We start from the raw sequence: 19420 nt of genomic DNA, 5'->3' as shown, positions 1-19420 counted from the left end.
CTGCAGGACATCAGGGTCTATTGTTCTTCAATTTTGAATGACTGTTGTCATTTCAGCTTTTAACTTTTAGATTTTTCTTTTTTCTTCATAGTAGGTACACCTGGTCCGGCGTTCTGTTAGCTGTGGCATCATCCAGGGAAGACAGATCACCCGCTACTACCATCTAATGTAGAACTTCTGTGCTTTTTTGTCTGTCTTGTTGTGTCTCTGCTCTGTCTTCTGTAACCCCCAGTCTGTCGAGGCAGATGACCTTTCATACTGAGCCCGGTTCTGCTGGAGGTTTTCCTTCCCGTTAATGGGGAGTTTTTTTTTCCCGCTGTTGCTTCATGCTTGCTCAGTAGGTAGGATTGCTGCAAAGCCATGGACAGTGTAGACAACTCTCCCTGTGGCTCTACGCTTCTTTAAGAGAGAATGCTACTTGTCAAGACTTTGATGCAATGAACTGGTTCCCTTATATAGGAATTTTTTTGACCAATGTGTATAATCTGACCCAATCTGTATAATCTGATTGATTTTGACTTTGTAAAGTGCCTTGAGATGACATATTTCATGAATTGGCGCTATATAAATAACATTGAATTGAATCATCTCTTTAGACCAATCTTTAGACCTATCACATTTTATGAGACAGTTATCTCATTTTAAAGATATAATCATCTAACGTTATTACTCTTAGCAAGTTAAAGCTCCATAAAAATTTTAGACCAGCTTTTAGTTCCACTCTTTTATTATGCACATCTAGGCTACCTATAAATATAAAGTATGGCATGCCATAAAACATTTTCAACAAAAGGCAATTTTAGTAATTGCCTTGCAATTTTATATCTAAGCATTAAAAATGATAATATTTCACCAATTTTCACAGCAAGATGGAAATAACAACTATCCAACATTTTAAGATTTTGTAAAAACTTTTTTCCTCTTTTACCTACCTTTTGAAATTAATACTTGTTTCTACTTCTCCAAAATTATACTTCAAGAAAACTATTGTGCTGTCCTGGGGCCATATGCAGTTAGACAGCTGGGACAAAAGTTCCCCACACAAAGCTTCCTTTTCTTGCGTTCTCTGAATAACCTTTATTCACAAATCTGGCTTTAAACATTCTTTTTGTAAAAAGACGAATATTTTCCAAGGCAGAAGCGTGTAGAACAAATTCAACTTCAACATTAGCAGTTTCCCTAGCTTCATCGCTGAAAAGCAGCTTTTACCAGAGCAAAATACGTCAAAGATCTTTTATTTAAGGTGAGAGCACTCACTATCTCACATAATTCACATAGAGATCTAACAAAGTTGTGATGTCTCACTCTGATTAAATATGAACCCAAAACGTTTCTAACTGTTTTTACCATGGATTTCCTCTGACTAATAATTAATTTATATCTTATTTATGTAATGTATTCACGACATGAATTCCTTGCTGTCTTAACAAAAGGCAGAACAACTATAACGTTACTTTCTATAATTATTACAGGTTCTGCTGAGATGTCAAATTCTGGAGAGTGCTTAGACACCCTGACACACAAATATGTATTAACTTAATTTCATGTGCACTCGTAAACTTGTTTTAGTTGATTTAGTTTTCTTGATGTACTGTAGAGCGTGATGAGGTCTGTTGTGGTAGTGTGTGCACTGGATTGAGGGGACAGTTGGTGTTGTCTGTCAAACCCAGGGTTCTTAAGCTGCAAATTCAGTAAAGTAACAAGTTTTCTTGCAACCTCTCATATGGAACTAGTCTAAAAAATAAATAAACTGATAATTAGAAGATCAGTTTGTACATCCACACCAACTCTAGAACCAAAGCCGTATTCAGCTGGAACTTATCCTGACAAAATGTTCCAATTCAGCCAAATAAACTCCAAAAGCTTAGAGGAGATCATTCAGCAGCTAAGTTCCTCCTCATGCTGTTTTGATGCTCTACCCATAGTTTTCCTTAAGAAAGTTTTGCCTGTCATAGCGTCTGATTTGACTCAGATAATAAACACATCCCTTCTGTCAGGTGTTTTCCCCCCAGTCCCTAAAAACAGCAATTATCAAACCACTGTTAAAAAAGAACAATTTAGACAAACTACTACTCCAGAACTACAGGCCCATCTCAAACCTCCCCTTTATCAGTAAGATTATTGAAAAAGCTGTGTTTCAACAATTAAACACCTTCTTAACAACGACCAGCCGCTTTGACGTTTTCCAGTCTGGCTTCCGTGCTCACCACAGTACAGAGACCGCCCTTATCAAGGTGTTTGATGACATCCATAGAAATACAGACTGTGGAAGAACCACAGTGCTGGTTCTGTTGGACCTCAGTGCAGCATTTGATACTGTTGATCACTCCATTCTGTTAGAGCGCCTGGAGAACTGGGTCGGCCTCTGTGGTACAGCTCTCCACTGGTTTAAATCCTACTTAAAGGACAGGGACTTTTTTGTATCAGTAGGTAACTTTACATCGAAGATTACAAAAATCACATGTGGGGTTCCCCAAGGGTCCATCTTGGGTCCCCTCCTATTCAATATCTACATGCTCCTCTAGCTCAGATCATAAGAAACAACAACATCAGCTACCATAACTATGCAGACGACACACAGCTCTACATCACCATGTCACCAGGTGACTATGAACCAGTTCAAGCACTGAGTAAATGCCTAGAAGAAATCAATACGTGGATGTGCCAAAATTTTCTTCAGTTGAATAAAAACGAAACAGAAGTAATAATATTTGGACCAATAGAGGAGAGATCAAAAGTTAACACACAGCTTCAGTCGCTTCAGCTAGGAACCACTGATCAGGCCCGAAATCTTGGAGTAGTAATGGTCTCAGACCTGAACCTCCAAAAGCATCTAAAGAAAGTTACAAGGTCAGCTTTCTATCACCTGAAAAACATTTCCAGGATTAAAGGACTAATGTCTCAGCAGGATCTGGAAAAACTAATCCATGCGTTTATATTTGCAACGGTGCAACGGTGTTTTCACAGGCCTGCCTAAAAAGTGGATCAGACAGCTGCAGCTGATCCAGAACGCTCCTGCCCGCGTCCTCACTAAGACTAAGAAAGTAGAGCACATCACCCCAGTTCTAAAGTCCTTCCATGGCTCCCTGTATATCAGAGAATAGACTTTAAAAACTTCTGTTCGTCTATAAATCCCTGAATGGCTTAGCACCTAAATACATCAGACTTGTTATCAGTGTATAAACCCTCCAGACCATTAAGGTCTTCTGGCTCTAGCCTACTCTGCATACCTAGAACCAGAACTAAACAAGGAGAAGCAGCATTTAGTTCCTATGCTCCACTGATCTGGAACAAACTTCCAGAAAATTGTAAAGGTGCGTAAAGCCTGAGTTCCTTTAAATCAAGATTAAAAACACATTTGTTTAGGATTGCCTTCAACTGTTCTAGTTAACTGAATCACCACTTTTTTGTTCTTTTTTCTATCTACATTTTATTCCTACCTACTTGCTTTTATTCTGTTTTATTTTGCTATATTTTAATCATGTAAAGCACTTTGCATTGTCTTTGTACTGAATTGTGCTATATAAATAAATTTGCCTTGCCTTGCCTTACTGAACAAGACAACTTTGTGGTTTATTTGTGGTCTCTTGCTGCCACCTGGTGGACAGGTTTGAGCAAATAATGCTGTCAAAAGATTAAAAATATATGGTTTGATGTGACTTCCCCACGCCACCACGCCGCCCTGCTCCATGGAATCCACTTGGGGCTGGAATCCACAACACACCAATATGTCTTCTGTCTCTTGACACAGTTTCATGTTGATTAGCTCAGAGGGGTAACATAGCGACCGCTTACAACAAAACATGACACTTCCTGTTGTCAGGGGGCGTGGCCTAAGCAATGTTATCATTTGACCATTGGATATTAAAGAAGACCTAGTGGTGATCAACTACTGAAAGTTTGGTGGCTCTGTGAGTTTTTGTGTATGAAATATAACAGTTTTGTGTTTCATGGCGAGTTGGTGAACTTTGACCCCTGCCAACGCCCCTTCAGCATGCTCAAAAACTCACCGTTTTGATAACTTTTAATTGGCCATGCCTTATGATCAGACTGACCGAGTTTCAAGCCGCTCGCTCAAAATCCCTAGGAGGAGTTCGATCAAATACCAATGCTGTAAACGTCAAAAATCAGGTCAAAATCAGACCTTCAATCTAAAATGGCCGACTTCCTGTGATATTTGCACTATGACATTAATTGTAAATTCTGAGCGTCTTGGTGAGCTCTACCACTGTACCAAATCTCATGTCTCTACGATGAAGTAAGTGAATAGCAAAGGGTCCTTTGAAAATTTCTAGGTGGCGCCGTTGAGGCATTTTTCTTTTGATTTTTGTGATGACCTTAAAATACAAAATTTTTAAACAGTCACCATACATCTGCAAAGTTTGGTGAGTTTTTGAAAAAGGTAAGGCCCCCAAAAAGGCCCCTCTTTAGGGGGGCAGAATAATAATAATAATTAAAGCCGCAAGCGGCATCGAGCGGCCCTCGCAGCCAAGCGCCGCTCCGGCCTTGGCCACCGCTGGGATTTGCGCACCGCTGGCCGCCCGCCAGGATCTCGTTCATGTTGATTAGCTCAGAGGGGTAACATAGCGACTGCTAACAATAAAACATGACACTTCCTGTTGTCAGGGGGCGTGGTCTAAGTGATGTCATCATTTGACCATTGGATATTGTAGAAGACCCAATGATGATCAATCAGAAAGTTTGGTGCCTCTGTGTGTTTCTGTGTAGGAGATATAGCAGTTTTTCCTGTTGTCAGGGGGCGTGGCCTAAGTGACGTCATCATTTGACCATTGGATATTGTAGAAGACCCGATGATGATCAATCACAGAAAGTTTGGTGCCTCTGTGTTTCTGTGTAGGAGATATAACAGTTTTTCCTGTTGTCAGGGGGCGTGGCCTAAGTGATGTCATCATTTGACCATTGGATATTGTAGAAGACCCGATGATGATCAATCACAGAAAGTTTGGTGCCTCTGTGTGTTTCTGTGTAGGAGATATAACAGTTTTTCCTATTGTCAGGGGGCGTGGCCTAAGTGATGTCATCATTTGTCCATTGGATACTGTAGAAGACCCGATGATGATCAATCACAGAAAGTTTGGTGCCTCTGTGTGTTTCTGTGTGGGAGATATAACAGTTTTATGTTTTGTGGCGAGTAGGTGAACTTTGACCCCTGCTAACGCCCCTTCAAAATGCTCAAAAACTCACCGTTTTGATAACTTTTAATTGGCCATGCCTTATGATCAGACTGACGGAGTTTTAAGCCGCTCGCTCGAAATCCCTAGGACGAGTTCGATCAAATACCAATGCTGTAAACGTCAAAAATGAGGTCAAATTACGACTTTCAATCTAAAATGGCCGACTTCCTGTGATATTTGCACTATGACGTTAATTGTAAATTCTGAGTGTCTTGCTTAGATCTACAACTGTACAAAATTTCATTACTCTACGATGAAGTAAGTGAATAGCAAAGGGTCCTTTGAAAATTTCTAGGTGGCGCCGTTGAGGCATTTTTCTTTTGATTTTTGTGACGACCTTAAAATCCAAAATTTTTAAACAGTCTTCTTGCATCCGCCAAGTTTGGTGAGTTTTTGAAAATGGTAAGGCCCCCAAAAAGGCCCCTCTTTAGGGGGGCAGAATAATAATAATAAGAAACAACACAGATACAATAGGCCTTCGCAGCGCTTAGCTGCTCGGGCCTAATAATTAACACTACAGATACAATAGGCCTTCGCAGCGCTTCGCTGCTCGGGCCTAATAATAATAATAATAATAATAATAAAATCTGCAGTTACAATAGGCCTTCGCAGCGCTTAGCTGCTCGGGCCTAATAATAATAATAATAATAATAAAATCTGCAGTTACAATAGGCCTTCGCAGCGCTTAGCTGCTCGGGCCTAATAATAATAATAAAATCTGCAGTTACAATAGGCCTTCGCAGCGCTTAGCTGCTCGGGCCTAATAATAATAATAATAATAAAATCTGCAGTTACAATAGGCCTTCGCAGCGCTTAGCTGCTCGGGCCTAATAATAATAATAAAATCTGCAGTTACAATAGGCCTTCGCAGCGCTTAGCTGCTCGGGCCTAATAATAATAAAATCTGCAGTTACAATAGGCCTTCGCAGCGCTTAGCTGCTCGGGCCTAATAATAATAATAAAATCTGCAGTTACAATAGGCTTTCGCAGCGCTTAGCTGCTCGGGCCTAATAATAATAATAAAATCTGCAGTTACAATAGACCCTTTTCACAGTGACGTCATGCAACTTCCGTTCTGCGGTGAAGCAGGGTATCTTTACTTCCGCTTTCTCCGCGAGCAGTGTTTTTACATAGGGATTTCACACAGTCCCTCACCAATCTACCCAAATTTCGTTTGGGAGACGTGCACAGACTGGCACAAAAGCTTCCGGCCACACCAGCCTCCAAACTCGACAAAGATGACAAGTTCTTTGTGGAACAGTACCTTTTCGATTATGAAGGTAAGAGCTTTGTCTTCTTAGCTCTGTTGTTAGCATAGATGCTAGGATAATGGTAGCTATGCTACCAACAGGACTTTTGTCATTTATTAGTTTTCTATTTCTCCATTATATTGCTACGCTAGCTTTATTGCTATATCAGCTATTCTGTTTCACAGCTTTTAGCCAATGAGTCACACCAGGGATATAGTTGATGTATAATGTTGAGCCTTTTCATACTTTGTTTTGGAACAGTGTCAATACTGTTGGCCACTTGGTCACAGCTCTATGAATAAAAATGAGGAGCCTCATTCCCTCCCGTTTTTTTTTTTTTTTTTTGTGTAGTATTTTACTGAGGTTGCAGACTTTTGCAGTATCCCACAAAATTCCTCTGTGGGTTCAGTGTGTTTCTCAGTCTCGTCAGTAGATTTGGAGCCTCCAATTAATAAAATAATTCTGCCCATTCCTGTTAAAACTGTGATAGTTTAGGACATCATAGACTGAGAAAGACGCTGTCAATAATGTTGAATGCACACTGAATGCACACTAATAATCAGTTCATTATAGTATTTATGGATTATGCTGCTGTCGGGGCAAACCCCTTGTGTCCTATACTGTTATTTTTCAGGAACTGACCAAAAAAACATGGATTTTAAAAAACTTCAGACATCACACTTCATATATTTTAGTTATTTATTACATAGATACTTCATAGCAGCTCTGTCCATTTTACCTTTTACCTGTCCTGTTTATCGTGCTGCCTTGCTTCGGTTCCCCTCTGCCTTACAGAAGAGCCTTCTGCCGAGCTCTGGTGGGTTCTCCCCTGAACTGTCAATTCTCTGCCGAGCTGTGGACCCTGATGCCTGTTCCTGGTTCCAAGAAGTCTCTCTCCGGGCCGTCAGCTCCTGCCAACACCATCACCCTGTTCCCGTGCAGTTCTACCTCGCTGGTTACATCACCCTCCATCCCATCAAACCTTCAATAAAGACTTTCATTTTAAGTCCCGTGTGTGTGGTTCTGGGTTCATCCATAGACAAATCGTGACAATTAGACTTAGACAACTTTATTTGTCATTTTGTATGCACAGAGTGCGTACAGAACAAAATTCCGTTTGCATACAGCTTGAGAATTACAGTAAATTACAGCAGTGATTTAACAGTAAACAATTGAAATGTAAACAATGCAGGAGAAAGAGACAGTGTGCGATCACAGTGTACAGGTGAGTATTTTTAAAAACCATTTGTATGTGCAGAAATTAATTAATTTTTCAGATTAATTTCCTTTCATTAACAAATTGTTTTTGACAGCTCTAATAAAAATTTACATGGTGAGCCACTGAAATTATCTTGGGAATAGCTAAATAAACTTATAACTCAATTATCTTTAAGAAAGAAAGATGGAGTTTAATTTGTTAAAGACCACTTGCAGAAACATAGGTGTCCTCGGAAGAGAAGTGCTGACTGCAGGCGTAAGTGCTGCCGCGAAGGATTTTAAAATTTGGCCCCTCGTCTCTTCTTATTGCCGTCACCCAACGGGCTCCAGTCTCAGCATCAGCCGGGAAGTCATGAACACTGAGATATGGAAAGTTTTTTTTGTTGTTCGAACACTGTGGGACACTGCAGTAGCGGTTTCTCTGTGATTGAGCCATGCTTGGTGGAAATGATGCTGCTGAGAGATGGACACAAGGGGAGAAAAAATAGATTAATTATAATACTTTTTAAAACCTTTATTTAACAAGATAAACTCCCATTGAGATTAAGATCTCTTTTTTTAAAGGTTGATCTGACTAAGGTCAGCAGCACGTGTCATTACTAATATAGTATAATAAAACAATTTCAGGCTTCTACTTAAAATATACAGTATTTTGCACAAAAACTAAAAAAAAGTGCATTAATATAAGTGCAAATAATATTATGAACACAAGTACTGTCCAATAGACCCGCGGTAATTTTTTTTGGGAATGAACAAAAAGATTCAAATGGAATAAGATCTTTTTAATTCAGTGACTGCAAATATATATATATAACACGTCACCAGAATCAAGTAAGGGGAACAATGTAGCAGATAAATGTCTCTTTTTTTTCACTCAGTGAACAAGATTTATTTCTATAATAGCAAAGCTACAGTAATAATTTTATAACATCTACATCAGATTAATGACAGGTAAAGTGAGCTAACAAGCTGCTGCATGTTAGCTTTGATCTTCATGTTACTGTCCCGATCAAAGCATCTTTATAACAGCAATGATCGCTACAAATACTAAGGAAAATAAAGATAGTCAATAAGACACGTTTAATATTGTGCTCTCAGTCTTACCTAATGAAATCACGCTGATTACTGATAGGTAAAAGTTTGGTAAGGTAAGCTAACAAGCTGCTGTATGTTAGCTTTGATCTACATGTTACTGTCCCGATCAAAGCATCTATATAACAGCAATGATTGCTACCAATACTAAGGAAAATAAAGATAGTCAATGCCACACATTGTGGTCTCAGTCTTACCTTATGAAATCGCGCTGATTATCAGTGAAACACGTCTTCACCTCCCGAATTTTCTATGTAAAAGCATGTAGCCGGAAGTAAAGATACCCTGCTCCGCTTCAAAACGGAAGTTGAGTGACGTCATGTGAAAAGGGTCTATAGGCCTTCGCAGCGCTTAGCTGCTCGGGCCTAATAATAATAATAATAACTAGAAAAATTTCTGAAGAAATTTAGTAAGGCGCCTGCCACTTGGTGCGTACCGTACCGTCAGAAATAGCAACAGGAAGCCACACTGCGAATTTCAGCTTCCTACGGTCTTCACAGCCCCCGCAACGGCCGTCGAAAGGTGCCATGTTAAGTCAATGGACCTCCTAGGAGCCTCTTGCTAGCAGCGTTGTCATGGAGACTCACTGACAGCTGCAGCCCTCTCTCTGTCTGTAAAGGCAGAAGAACTCTGGCTAAGCAGCAGTTGGTAGGACCTTCCTAAAGCTATTTCCGTTAGCAACATGCTAACGGTTAGCCGCTAGCATGGCTGTGTTCAGTATCACCGGGTGATGTTACTCTGTTAGTTTGGTTGAAATCCTGTACTGATAAGTGCCTAAAAAGTGAGAAAATTCTAAAATTCACCAAATATGTCAAGCAGAAGTTTGTACAGGCTTCCTAGAGCTACTTCCGGTTAGCAACATGCTAACCGTTAGCCGCTAACATGGTTGTGTTTGGTATCACTGGGTGAGTGTACTCTGTTAGTTTGGTCCAAATCCTGTACTGGGATGAGCCTCAAATAGGGAGAAAATATGTTGTTTATAACGTTGCCATGGTAACTCAAAATGGCAGGTGGTACAAAAAAATTCTTCATGGGATCAGCACACATGTTTTAATATACACACTGTGGGGATTATAATACATAACTCTTAGTCTCTCACACCGGGTTTCGATCCGACGACCTCTTGCATGCAAAGCCTGCACTCTCCATCTGAGCTATACTGTAGCGCCATATATGGGCATGCAGTATTGGGACCATAAGGGGTTTGGTCCCCCATTGTAAAGCACTGGATGTTTGACACCTCATAGCTTGGAGATGCTTTATGCGACGTAGCCCAACTTTCTTGTGGAGCTTTCTCTCTAAAGTAAGAACAGACTCTGTGAAGCAGAAGTTGGTGAGACCTTCCTAGAGCTACTTCCGGTTAGCAACATGCTAATAGTTTGCCGCTAACATGGTTGTGTTCAGTCTCACCGGGTAATTGTACTCTGTCAGTTTGGTCCAAATCCTGTACTGGGAAGTGCCTCAAATAGGGGTGCCAATACTTAATGTCACCAAACGTGACAAAAGTTCATGGGACAGATTGGCCTCCTTTAGAAACTCAGCCTCACCACATCTGGGCCCAGAACTCAACATTTGACCAAAATGGTGTGTAGTGCCATTTCCCACATGTGGGTGGTGCTGTATTGGCCAATTGGGTCGTGTCTGTGTATCATGCCAGGTCCTGTTGGAAGCAAAGGCCCAATACGAAAGCATGTAAAATCCAAAATGGGACAGTAAACTGACACATGGCTGAAAGTCACATGAAAATTTTAAAATGTCAAGAGGAAGTGACTGTGCGAATTTCAGATTTCTACATTAATCACAGCCACTGCAGTGAGCAATGAAAGTTGCCATTGTATCTCAATGGAGCGTCCCCCTCTGGCCCTCAGAGTTCCGTCGTCATGGAAACTCACTGACACACCTGCAGCGGCCAGTCTACCGAAGTGCAGACACTTTGGTCACAGTAAGTCCCATTGGATTATAATGGAGAACTTTGCCCCGAACAACGCTTCATATCTCCTGATCCATAAATGGTAGAGACGTAATATTTTCTGTGTTTAGTTCGTAACGGATAAGGGAACAATAAAAAGCTATAGTTTTTTGCTGGAAAAAGTTTAATAAAGGCGTAAAAAATTATGATATAAAGGCATTTTTTATGAATTTTCAGAAATCCTCTAAAAACGGTCCAGAACAAATCGCTGTAGCTCAAAAAGTATAAGAGATATCAAAATAATTCTTTCACTGTGAGTATTAGCAGGCTTTTGAGGACTATGGTGCACATTTTTATGTTTGTACAAGAATCGGTGTAGGCACAGTGACGATGTAAAAAAGTGGATGATGTGGGAAAATGCAGCTCCAAAGCGTTTTTAGGAATTTGCACATTCGCTACTCCCGAACAAATTGTTCCTGCGGAAAAACCGTAACAGTTATCCACAAAATTCCTTTTTTGTGAGTGCCAGAAGGGTTGGGACATTCATGTGTGAAAGTCTCATGCCTGTACATAAAACGGTTTAGGAGTAGCGACGATGCGAAAACATGTGATGTTTTGGATTTTTAGACGTCATTTTTCAAAACCGCTCCATAGGAAATGAATGGGGGAGGTTTCGGGTTTGTGTCGCTCTGAGGTGATTTGCGAAAAATCTATAACTGCCACACCAATGAGGGTTACATTTCCCGAATCCTGACAAAAATACCTACGTTTTGATGTATAATTTGTCTACGTAGAGTGAAAATTGAGCGAGTAAGGTCAAGTTGTTCGGAGTTTTGAAATCTTTAAAAAAGCTAGATTGGGCCACTCTAGCGGTTGGAGAAATCTGTCATTGACTTTCATTGTAAACGATGATTTTGCTGATTTTTGGACATGAGCTTTGAGGAGTAACTGTGAAGAGACGATAAAAGATATCCACATCCCGTTTTCACTTCTGAGTAATTCACAGATATATCTACAAACTGGAAGTTAAACGGTGTTCATAGGTGAAAGCATGGCGACACAGTACAGCTTTGAAAATGGTCATTTTGAGGCTTTTTTGAGGCTTTCTCTCTACCCGACTCCATTCATTCCTATGGGATTTTTTGGGGGTGGTTTTTCGTTAATTATGTTGCCATGGTAACTCGAAACCTCAATAAAAGTAGTAGCACACATCTCGTGATCGAGCCGCATGTTTTGATAACTATATTGTGGGGGTGCACGCTATGGTTCGGGCCGCATTAATCTTGACGGATGAAAAATAAAGAATAAGATAGAGACGCCTTTAGAGGTGCATAGTAATAGGTGCCTCCATGCCTCCTCATTGCAATGCTATGGCAGGCGCCTAATAATAATAATAAAATCTGCAGTTACAATAGGCCTTCGCAGCGCTTCGCTGCTCGGGCCTAATTAACACTACAGATACAATAGGCCTTCGCAGCGCTTTGCTGCTCGGGCCTAATAAATATGCAACTGATTTGCGAATAATCTAGAGTTGACTATTGAAATTATGCGATTAATCGCGATTAAAATGTTTAATTGTTTGACAACCCTAATGTAAATGTATGTAGAAATAAGATTTTATTTCATTCATTTATATGCAAGCTTTGATTTTCATTTTGATTGCAATGGAAAATAATACAATTTAAACCATTAAAAGTAATTTTAGCAGGTTTGTGTTTGCAAAAGTTCATAGTTATACAAGTAACTGATTCAGTCTTTTCAAAAAGTAAAAAAACAAAACTGGACTTTTTTCCGAAGTTTAAAGACGTTTTGCTTCCTATCCAGAAAGCTTTCTCAATTTAAAATGTCTGGAGTAGTGTGGAGTTCCAAGCTTTATTGTACTGCCCAAAGGCCTTGTAATCTACGATTCAGTCTTTTTCCTTTGGATATTTAAAAATTTTAACAATAATGAGCAAAACTGTCAAAGGCTCTCAGTGTCTTCTGTTGTATAAGCTAAATAGAAAGTAAAATATCTAATATATTATTTTAATATCATTGTATAATTTTTGTTATATTTATCTTTTTAGTTGGTGTTCAAATTATTATAATAAATTGACCACAAAACTCTGTGTGATCTCTGTTGCAGGTGGTAATAATGGAGGTACAGGGCCTGAAGTCCTTGTCATCAAACAGAATAGTTTACTGCACCATGGAAGTCGAAGGAGGGCACAAGCTCCAGACGGACCAAGCTGAAGCCTCCAAACCAATGTATGTGTATTACATGCAGAACGTCATTTAACATGCAGTTAGAGAAATACTGAAACACAAAAATTACAGCTTTAGGAACAATACCTTAATTTTGTATTTTAAATGTTTTATTTAATGTGTAAAAAGAACTCCATGGCTGGGAGAAATGTGTTGCCTGATGTGTTGACAATTCCTATGTTCACATTTTCCGTCATGTCCAATCACACACTGGTGCTGATAACTGTACCAGATGCACAGTTTCTTTGTTTTCTTATTGTATTTATCTCCAACCTTCTGAAGCTGTGGCATTTAGAATAACCTCCTGAGAGTGTTTTGGCAAGAATACACATCGCATCACAAGCTGGCTGTTTCTCAAAGTTGTTTCTTTGTGCTCTTATTATACCATTTCTCTATTTTTCAAAATAGTTTCAATCAGGGTAGCAGAAATCTCACTTCAATTACTAATCGTAGTGGATACTATTGACTAGAAAATATTGGCTCATTATAAGTTCAGGGTAGCCACCCAGTCATTACATCATTATTTTCTTTCGGAAGTCACCTGTTGCTGAATACTGTAGCTATTTTCTTACATACATATTCTCAGTTTCAGCTCATCATCTACTGTGACCTGTGAATAGATACTTCTGACGCAGAATATCAAACTTCTAGTTATTGGAACTTTTTTAGGTTTCATTGTCAGCATCTAGATATATTTTGAGTTGAATCTAAAGTATACAGTTACAGGCACTGAATTATTGGCTAAGACCTCAGAGGAAAAACATACTTGTCAGTCATTCGCCTGTAGACCTGAAAGGCTGTGCTGCCTTTAACTGTCTGGATAAAGGGCTGACATTGTAAAGGGTGTTTACTCAGGAGTAGTTGGCAATAAGGAGTAGAGGCAAAAAGGCAAGGTGTTGTGTAAAACAATGAAGGGAGGCTAGCTAAAGACTTCATACATTATTGCAAGAGAAGCAGTTGTTTATACATGACTAAATCAGGAGTGAACTGTACAACCAGGTACAATCAGGGCAGTCCTGACATCTACTTTTCTTACAATATTAAACATTTTGATGTTAATAGGAAATACATTTTGCACATAGTTTCGGAATGTTGTATTAAGAAAAAAATCTTACCTAACTGTACATTATTTTATTCTGGAACTTAAAGGATACATTTTAAAATTAATAAACCACAGAGTCAAGAATTAAAGTTTAACGCAAGTATGTATAGCACATTTCAGTAACAGGAACGTTCAAAGACCTTTTAATGAACAGAACATAAAAGAAAACGTTACAGAGCAAAGCACATTGCAGTGGAATAACAGCAGCAGGTCAAGATATAAGACACGTTGGATTACAGACTTCAATATTAACATTCAGAGGCAACTCTAAACAAATAGGTTTTTAACATTGATATAAAGAAACTCGGGCTTTCAACGCTTTTACAGTCTTCTGGGAGTTTGTTCCAGATATGTGGAGCATAAGCACTAAATGCTGCTTCTTCATGTTTGGTTTTGGTTCTGGGTATGCAGAGTAGACTTCAGCCAGAGGACCTGAGTGGTCTGGAGGGTTGATAAACTGATAACAAGTCTGTGATGTATTTTTCTGCTAAGCCATTCAGTGATTTACAAGTATTTTAAAGTCTATTCTCTGAGATACCGGGAGCCAGTGTAAGGACTTTAGAACTGGGGTGATGTCCTCTACTTTCTTAGTCTTCGTGAGGATGTGGGCAGCAAGGTTCTGGATCAACTGCAGCTGTCTGATCAACTTTTTAAGCAGACCTGTGAAGACACTGTTGCAGTAATAAATTTGTATAAAGATAAATACATTGACTCAGCATTTGAATGGGTTCAAAGTTGGTCGTTTTGGTAGTTGTATCTACCTGTAGTTGTGTCTAGGTAGTTTTGTCTACCTGTATATTAGGGTGACCAAACGTCCGTATTTCCCGGGACATGTCCGTATTTCACGTCCTGTCCCGGGCGTCCCGGGTTTTTTTTAGAAAGTGAGGAAATGTCCTGTTTTTTAAATTACCTTCATTGGACCATTAAATTGACAGGCACTAGGGCACTGCGCACGACGCTGCGTGTGACGTAATCCCTGAGCCGCGTCAGTGCGGGCAGCCCAGAGCCATAAGAAGATAGATAGCGTGGCTGTCAGTACGCCAACAACATGCCGAAGCGCAAATGTATGTTTACCGACGATTTACAAAAGAGTTTCCCCGCTTTCAGACCGGGTCGAGACAAATGGGAGGCCTTTATTGTGGTATTCATTCATTACAGGAATTATTAAGCATAATTAATACATTTAATAAATACATTTTGAATAAAATTATCATTTGTTATTGGAGTTATTGCTGTTGACTTTTACTGAAAAGCATTTTTAATAAACCAACTGTAAATATCATGTTATTGTAGGATTACGTAGGCCTATGTTTAGTGAGTGCATGCCACAGACATCTCTATGCATGGGAACAGAGATCCCCCCCCCCCCGCTCCAAGGTGTCCTGGTTTTCCCAAATGAAAATATGGTCACCCTACTGTATATATTGTTTGTGCATACCTCAGCCGGTATTAAAAAAATCACCATGGTAACACATGGTGATCATAAAAGATTCTTGATTCTTGAAAGTGAACTAGTTACATTGTCATGAATAGCTGTGTGTCGTCTGCATAGTTATGGTAACTTATGTTGTTGTTTTTTAATAATCTCAGCTAGAGGGAGCATGTACATATTGAATAAGAGGGGACCTATAATTAACCCTTGGGGAACCCTGCATATGATTTTTGTGGTCTGTGGTATAAAGTTACCTAGTCACAAAACAATATATTAAAATAATTGAATAGTGCACAGCATGTATACATGGACCTTGTTCACTTCCACCAGTAGATGAACTGCACTCAGACATTTCTGTCATACTTATATAATACTTGTGATGTCACCATCAAGACCAGGGGTGTCAAACTCATTTTGGTTGAGGGACCGCATACAGCTTAATCTGATCTCAAAAGGGCCACAAGAGTAAACTCATTGCAAGATTAAATAGAACTAATAAATGTGGACTTGTTGATTTTTATATTAAATTAATATCACTTTTACACAATATATTATGAATAACCTTAGTGTTTTTAAGAAAAGTATGTGCAATTTCAACAATACTTTTACTCAGTTAAACATTTACTTGTGCATTATGTATAAGAACTGATCACAGTGATTATACCTTGATCTTTACCTCCGCCTCTCTGCCTGCTCGGACGCATTTTTCTCTGCTTGCTCTCCCTGCTTGCTTGCATTTTCCTGCCTTTTACTTTTTATCTCCTTTTTATCTCTTTGCCAAAACCACGGAAAGTTGGATTTAGTTATTTTTATTTATTTTCTTTTTATTTATTTTTGATTTTGATTTTGCAAAGATGCCTACCTTCACCACAGTGGACCTTGACACGCTTCTACAGAAGATCACTGTTATAGAACAGAAGATATGCCGACTCGAACTGAATTATGATGTAAACGGCGCGTATGGAAATGAAACAACCCTGCCTGCGACTCCAAACGGGGACCACCAGCCCGGCAACTCTCTGAACAAACAGATCCCTGAGGAAAACGAGAATCCCTGGACCACACTGGGTGCAAGACCAAAGGATCAACGAACCCCACGCCTAGACAAAGAAAACTGGCCGAGACTACAGAGAGATGTCCCAGGACAAGTGAAACAACAGCGGGCTGTTCCCACAACAAATGATAGGAGTAAACCTGCTGGAAATGCTGGAATTCCTTTACGAAACAGATTCGCTCCGCTCCAAAATGTGACCCAGGAGAATCATGACAACACTCAGAGGTACGTCAACGACTTTCGCTCTAATACATCAGAGAAAGGACATGCCACGGGGCCAAGGACCCTGATTTTATGCAGTGTGTCTATATGTGGGATTAAACATTTCTGTAACAAGAAAAACACAGAGGTGTTAATTTATAACGACTCGAACTATGGCCCGGTGTCTGATTTATTAGACATCCTTCAGACAGACCTTCCAGGGATCTTGAAAGAACGCCCGACCTTGGAAACACTCATAATACAAGCTGAAGCCCTGGGTGACGTCTCCCGGATAAGAAAATCAGAAGTATTGAAAGAGGATTACATTCGTCTGTTGAACTTAGTTCATGGCAAAAATGTCAAGGTGCTTCTAAGCGGCCCTCTACCGCCCGTGGCCTGTGGAGATGAGATTTTTTCCAGAATTCTGATGCTAAACAAATGGCTGGATAAAACATGCAAACAAACAACTGTAACCTTCATAGACAACTTTAACATCTTTTGGGAAAGAAGACATCTGTTCAACAGAGATGGTTTCTCTCTAAATAGGTCAGGTGCAAAACGACTGATTTCAAACATCTTCTATTCTGTGAACCATGCTCCATCAGCTTTGTTCCAAAACAAAGTACATCCAGTGCCTAAACAAAAGATAAGCCCAGTGCAGCCCGAACAAGCCAAGATAAAGACGGCCAGAAAGATGACACAGAATGAGGCGTTGTCAGAGCTACAGGACGATTCATCCCAGATCTCAGCAGGACAAAGACAGGACCAAGAACCGCCATCGTCACGAACACCGATCCAGACTACACCCGCCTCGCCTTCCTCTCCACAAAGCCCAGAGGTTCCTTTCCTGGATTTCTCTCATAATATGAACAAAGTCCTTAAGATTGGTCTACAGTTGACATCCTCTCCACATATTAATTCTGAATACCGCAGTTCTGTGACAAAATCAGCATCTTCCAAAGGACGCAGAGGTCCAGATCCTCCTCCTCCTCTACATATCACAGAACATGCCTGTCCTGAAGACCACAACCTAAAACCCTAAAGACAGAAGTGCAAAAGAACTGTGTGACACACTTAGAAACTTTGGTTTAACCCAACATGTTAAACAGCCAACACACAAACAGGGACATATTTTAGACTTGATCATCACTAAAGGTATCATTTCCAGTGACTCATTCAGCCAAAGGGACATCGTAAGAAAACGCACCTTTAAGGACAATGCCACAGAAACTTTTATTCAAGCTTACTCTGCTACCTCAACCTTGGGCTGCAACTCAGTAGATGAGCTAGTAGATAACTTTCAGTCTAAAGTCTCAGACATCATTAACTGCATTGCTCCAGTCAAAGTGAAGGTTTTTTCCGGGAAGAAAAAATCTCCTTGGAGAAATGCTCCAGCAGTTAGAAGTGAAAAAAGGGAATGTCAGAAAGCTGAACGCAGGTGGAGAAAGAACAGACTCCAGGTTCACTATGACATCTATAAAGAGAGACTTTACAGATATAACTTACAACTGAAAAATGCAAGAGAATCTTTCTTCTCAGAGATCATCAAGAAATACATTAATAAGTGTCTTATTTTCCACAGTCGACAGGTTAACAAATCCTCCTGTGTCCGTGGCTTCAGAACTCCACTCCACCAGGGCCTGCAATGAATTTGCTAACTTCTTTACTGAAAAAATCCTAAAAATTAGAGGATCAGTTTGTACATCCACACCAGCTCCAGAACCAAAGCCGTATTCAGCTGGAACTTATCCTGACAAAATGTCCCAATTCAGCCAAATAAACCACAAAAGCTTAGAGCAGATCATTCAACAGCTAAGTTCCTCTTCATGCTGCCTTGATGTTCTACCCACAGTTTTCCTTAAGAAAGTTTTACCTGTCATAGCGTCTGAGTTGACTCAGATAATAAACACGTCCCTTCTGTCAGGTGTTTTCCCCCAGTTCCTAAAAACAGCAATTATCAAACCACTGCTGAAAAAGAACAATTTAGGCAAACTTCTACTCCAAAACTACAGGCCCATCTCAAACCTCCCCTTTATCAGTAAGATTATTGAAAAAGCTGTATTTCAACAATTAAACACCTTCTTAACAACGACCAGCCGCTTTGACGTTTTCCAGTCTGGCTTCCGTGCTCACCACAGTACAGAGACCGCCCTTATCAAGGTTTTTAATGACATCCATATAAATACAGACTGTGGAAGAACCACCGTGCTGGTTCTATTGGACCTCAGTGCCGCATTTGATACTGTCGATCACTCCATTCTGTTAAAGTGCCTGGAGAACTGGGTCGGTCTCTCTGGTACAGCTCTCAACTGGTTTAAATCCTACTTAAAGGACAGGGAATTTTTTGTATCAGTAGGTAACTTTACATCAGAGATGACAAAAATCACATGTGGGGTTCCCCAATTGTCCATCCTGGGTCCCCTCCTTTTCAATATCTACATGTTCCCTCTTGCTCAGATAATAAAAAACAACAACATCAGCTATCATAACTATGCAGACGACACACAGCTCTACATCACCATGTCACCAGGTGACTATGAACCAGTTCAGGCACTGAATAAATGCCTAGAAGAAATCAATACGTGGATGTGCCAAAATTTTCTTCAGTTGAATAAAAACAAAACAGAAGTAATAACATTTGGACCAATAGAGGAGAGATCAAAAGTTAGCACACAGCTCCAGCTGCTTCAGCTAAAAACCACCAATCAGGCCCGAAATCTGGG

At 39.9% G+C, this 19420-nt stretch overlaps 1 protein-coding gene across 2 annotated transcripts in view; it reads left to right on the top strand.

The window, feature by feature from the left end:
* The window catches only part of LOC105920400 (calcium-dependent secretion activator 1), a 710204-nt gene that overhangs the window by 166587 nt on the left and 524197 nt on the right, over positions 1-19420 (top strand). For both annotated transcript variants that reach the window (XM_036151653.1, XM_036151654.1), the window contains exon 6: positions 12790-12911. In XM_036151653.1, coding sequence (XP_036007546.1) covers positions 12790-12911 — 122 coding nt within the window. The remainder of the gene's footprint in view (positions 1-12789; positions 12912-19420) is intronic.

Source organism: Fundulus heteroclitus, chromosome 20 (genome assembly GCF_011125445.2).
Source record: "Fundulus heteroclitus isolate FHET01 chromosome 20, MU-UCD_Fhet_4.1, whole genome shotgun sequence".
Taxonomy (NCBI): Eukaryota; Metazoa; Chordata; class Actinopteri; order Cyprinodontiformes; family Fundulidae; genus Fundulus; species Fundulus heteroclitus.
Note: the sequence above shows the minus strand (reverse complement) of the source record. Positions and strands in the feature narration are given on the sequence as shown.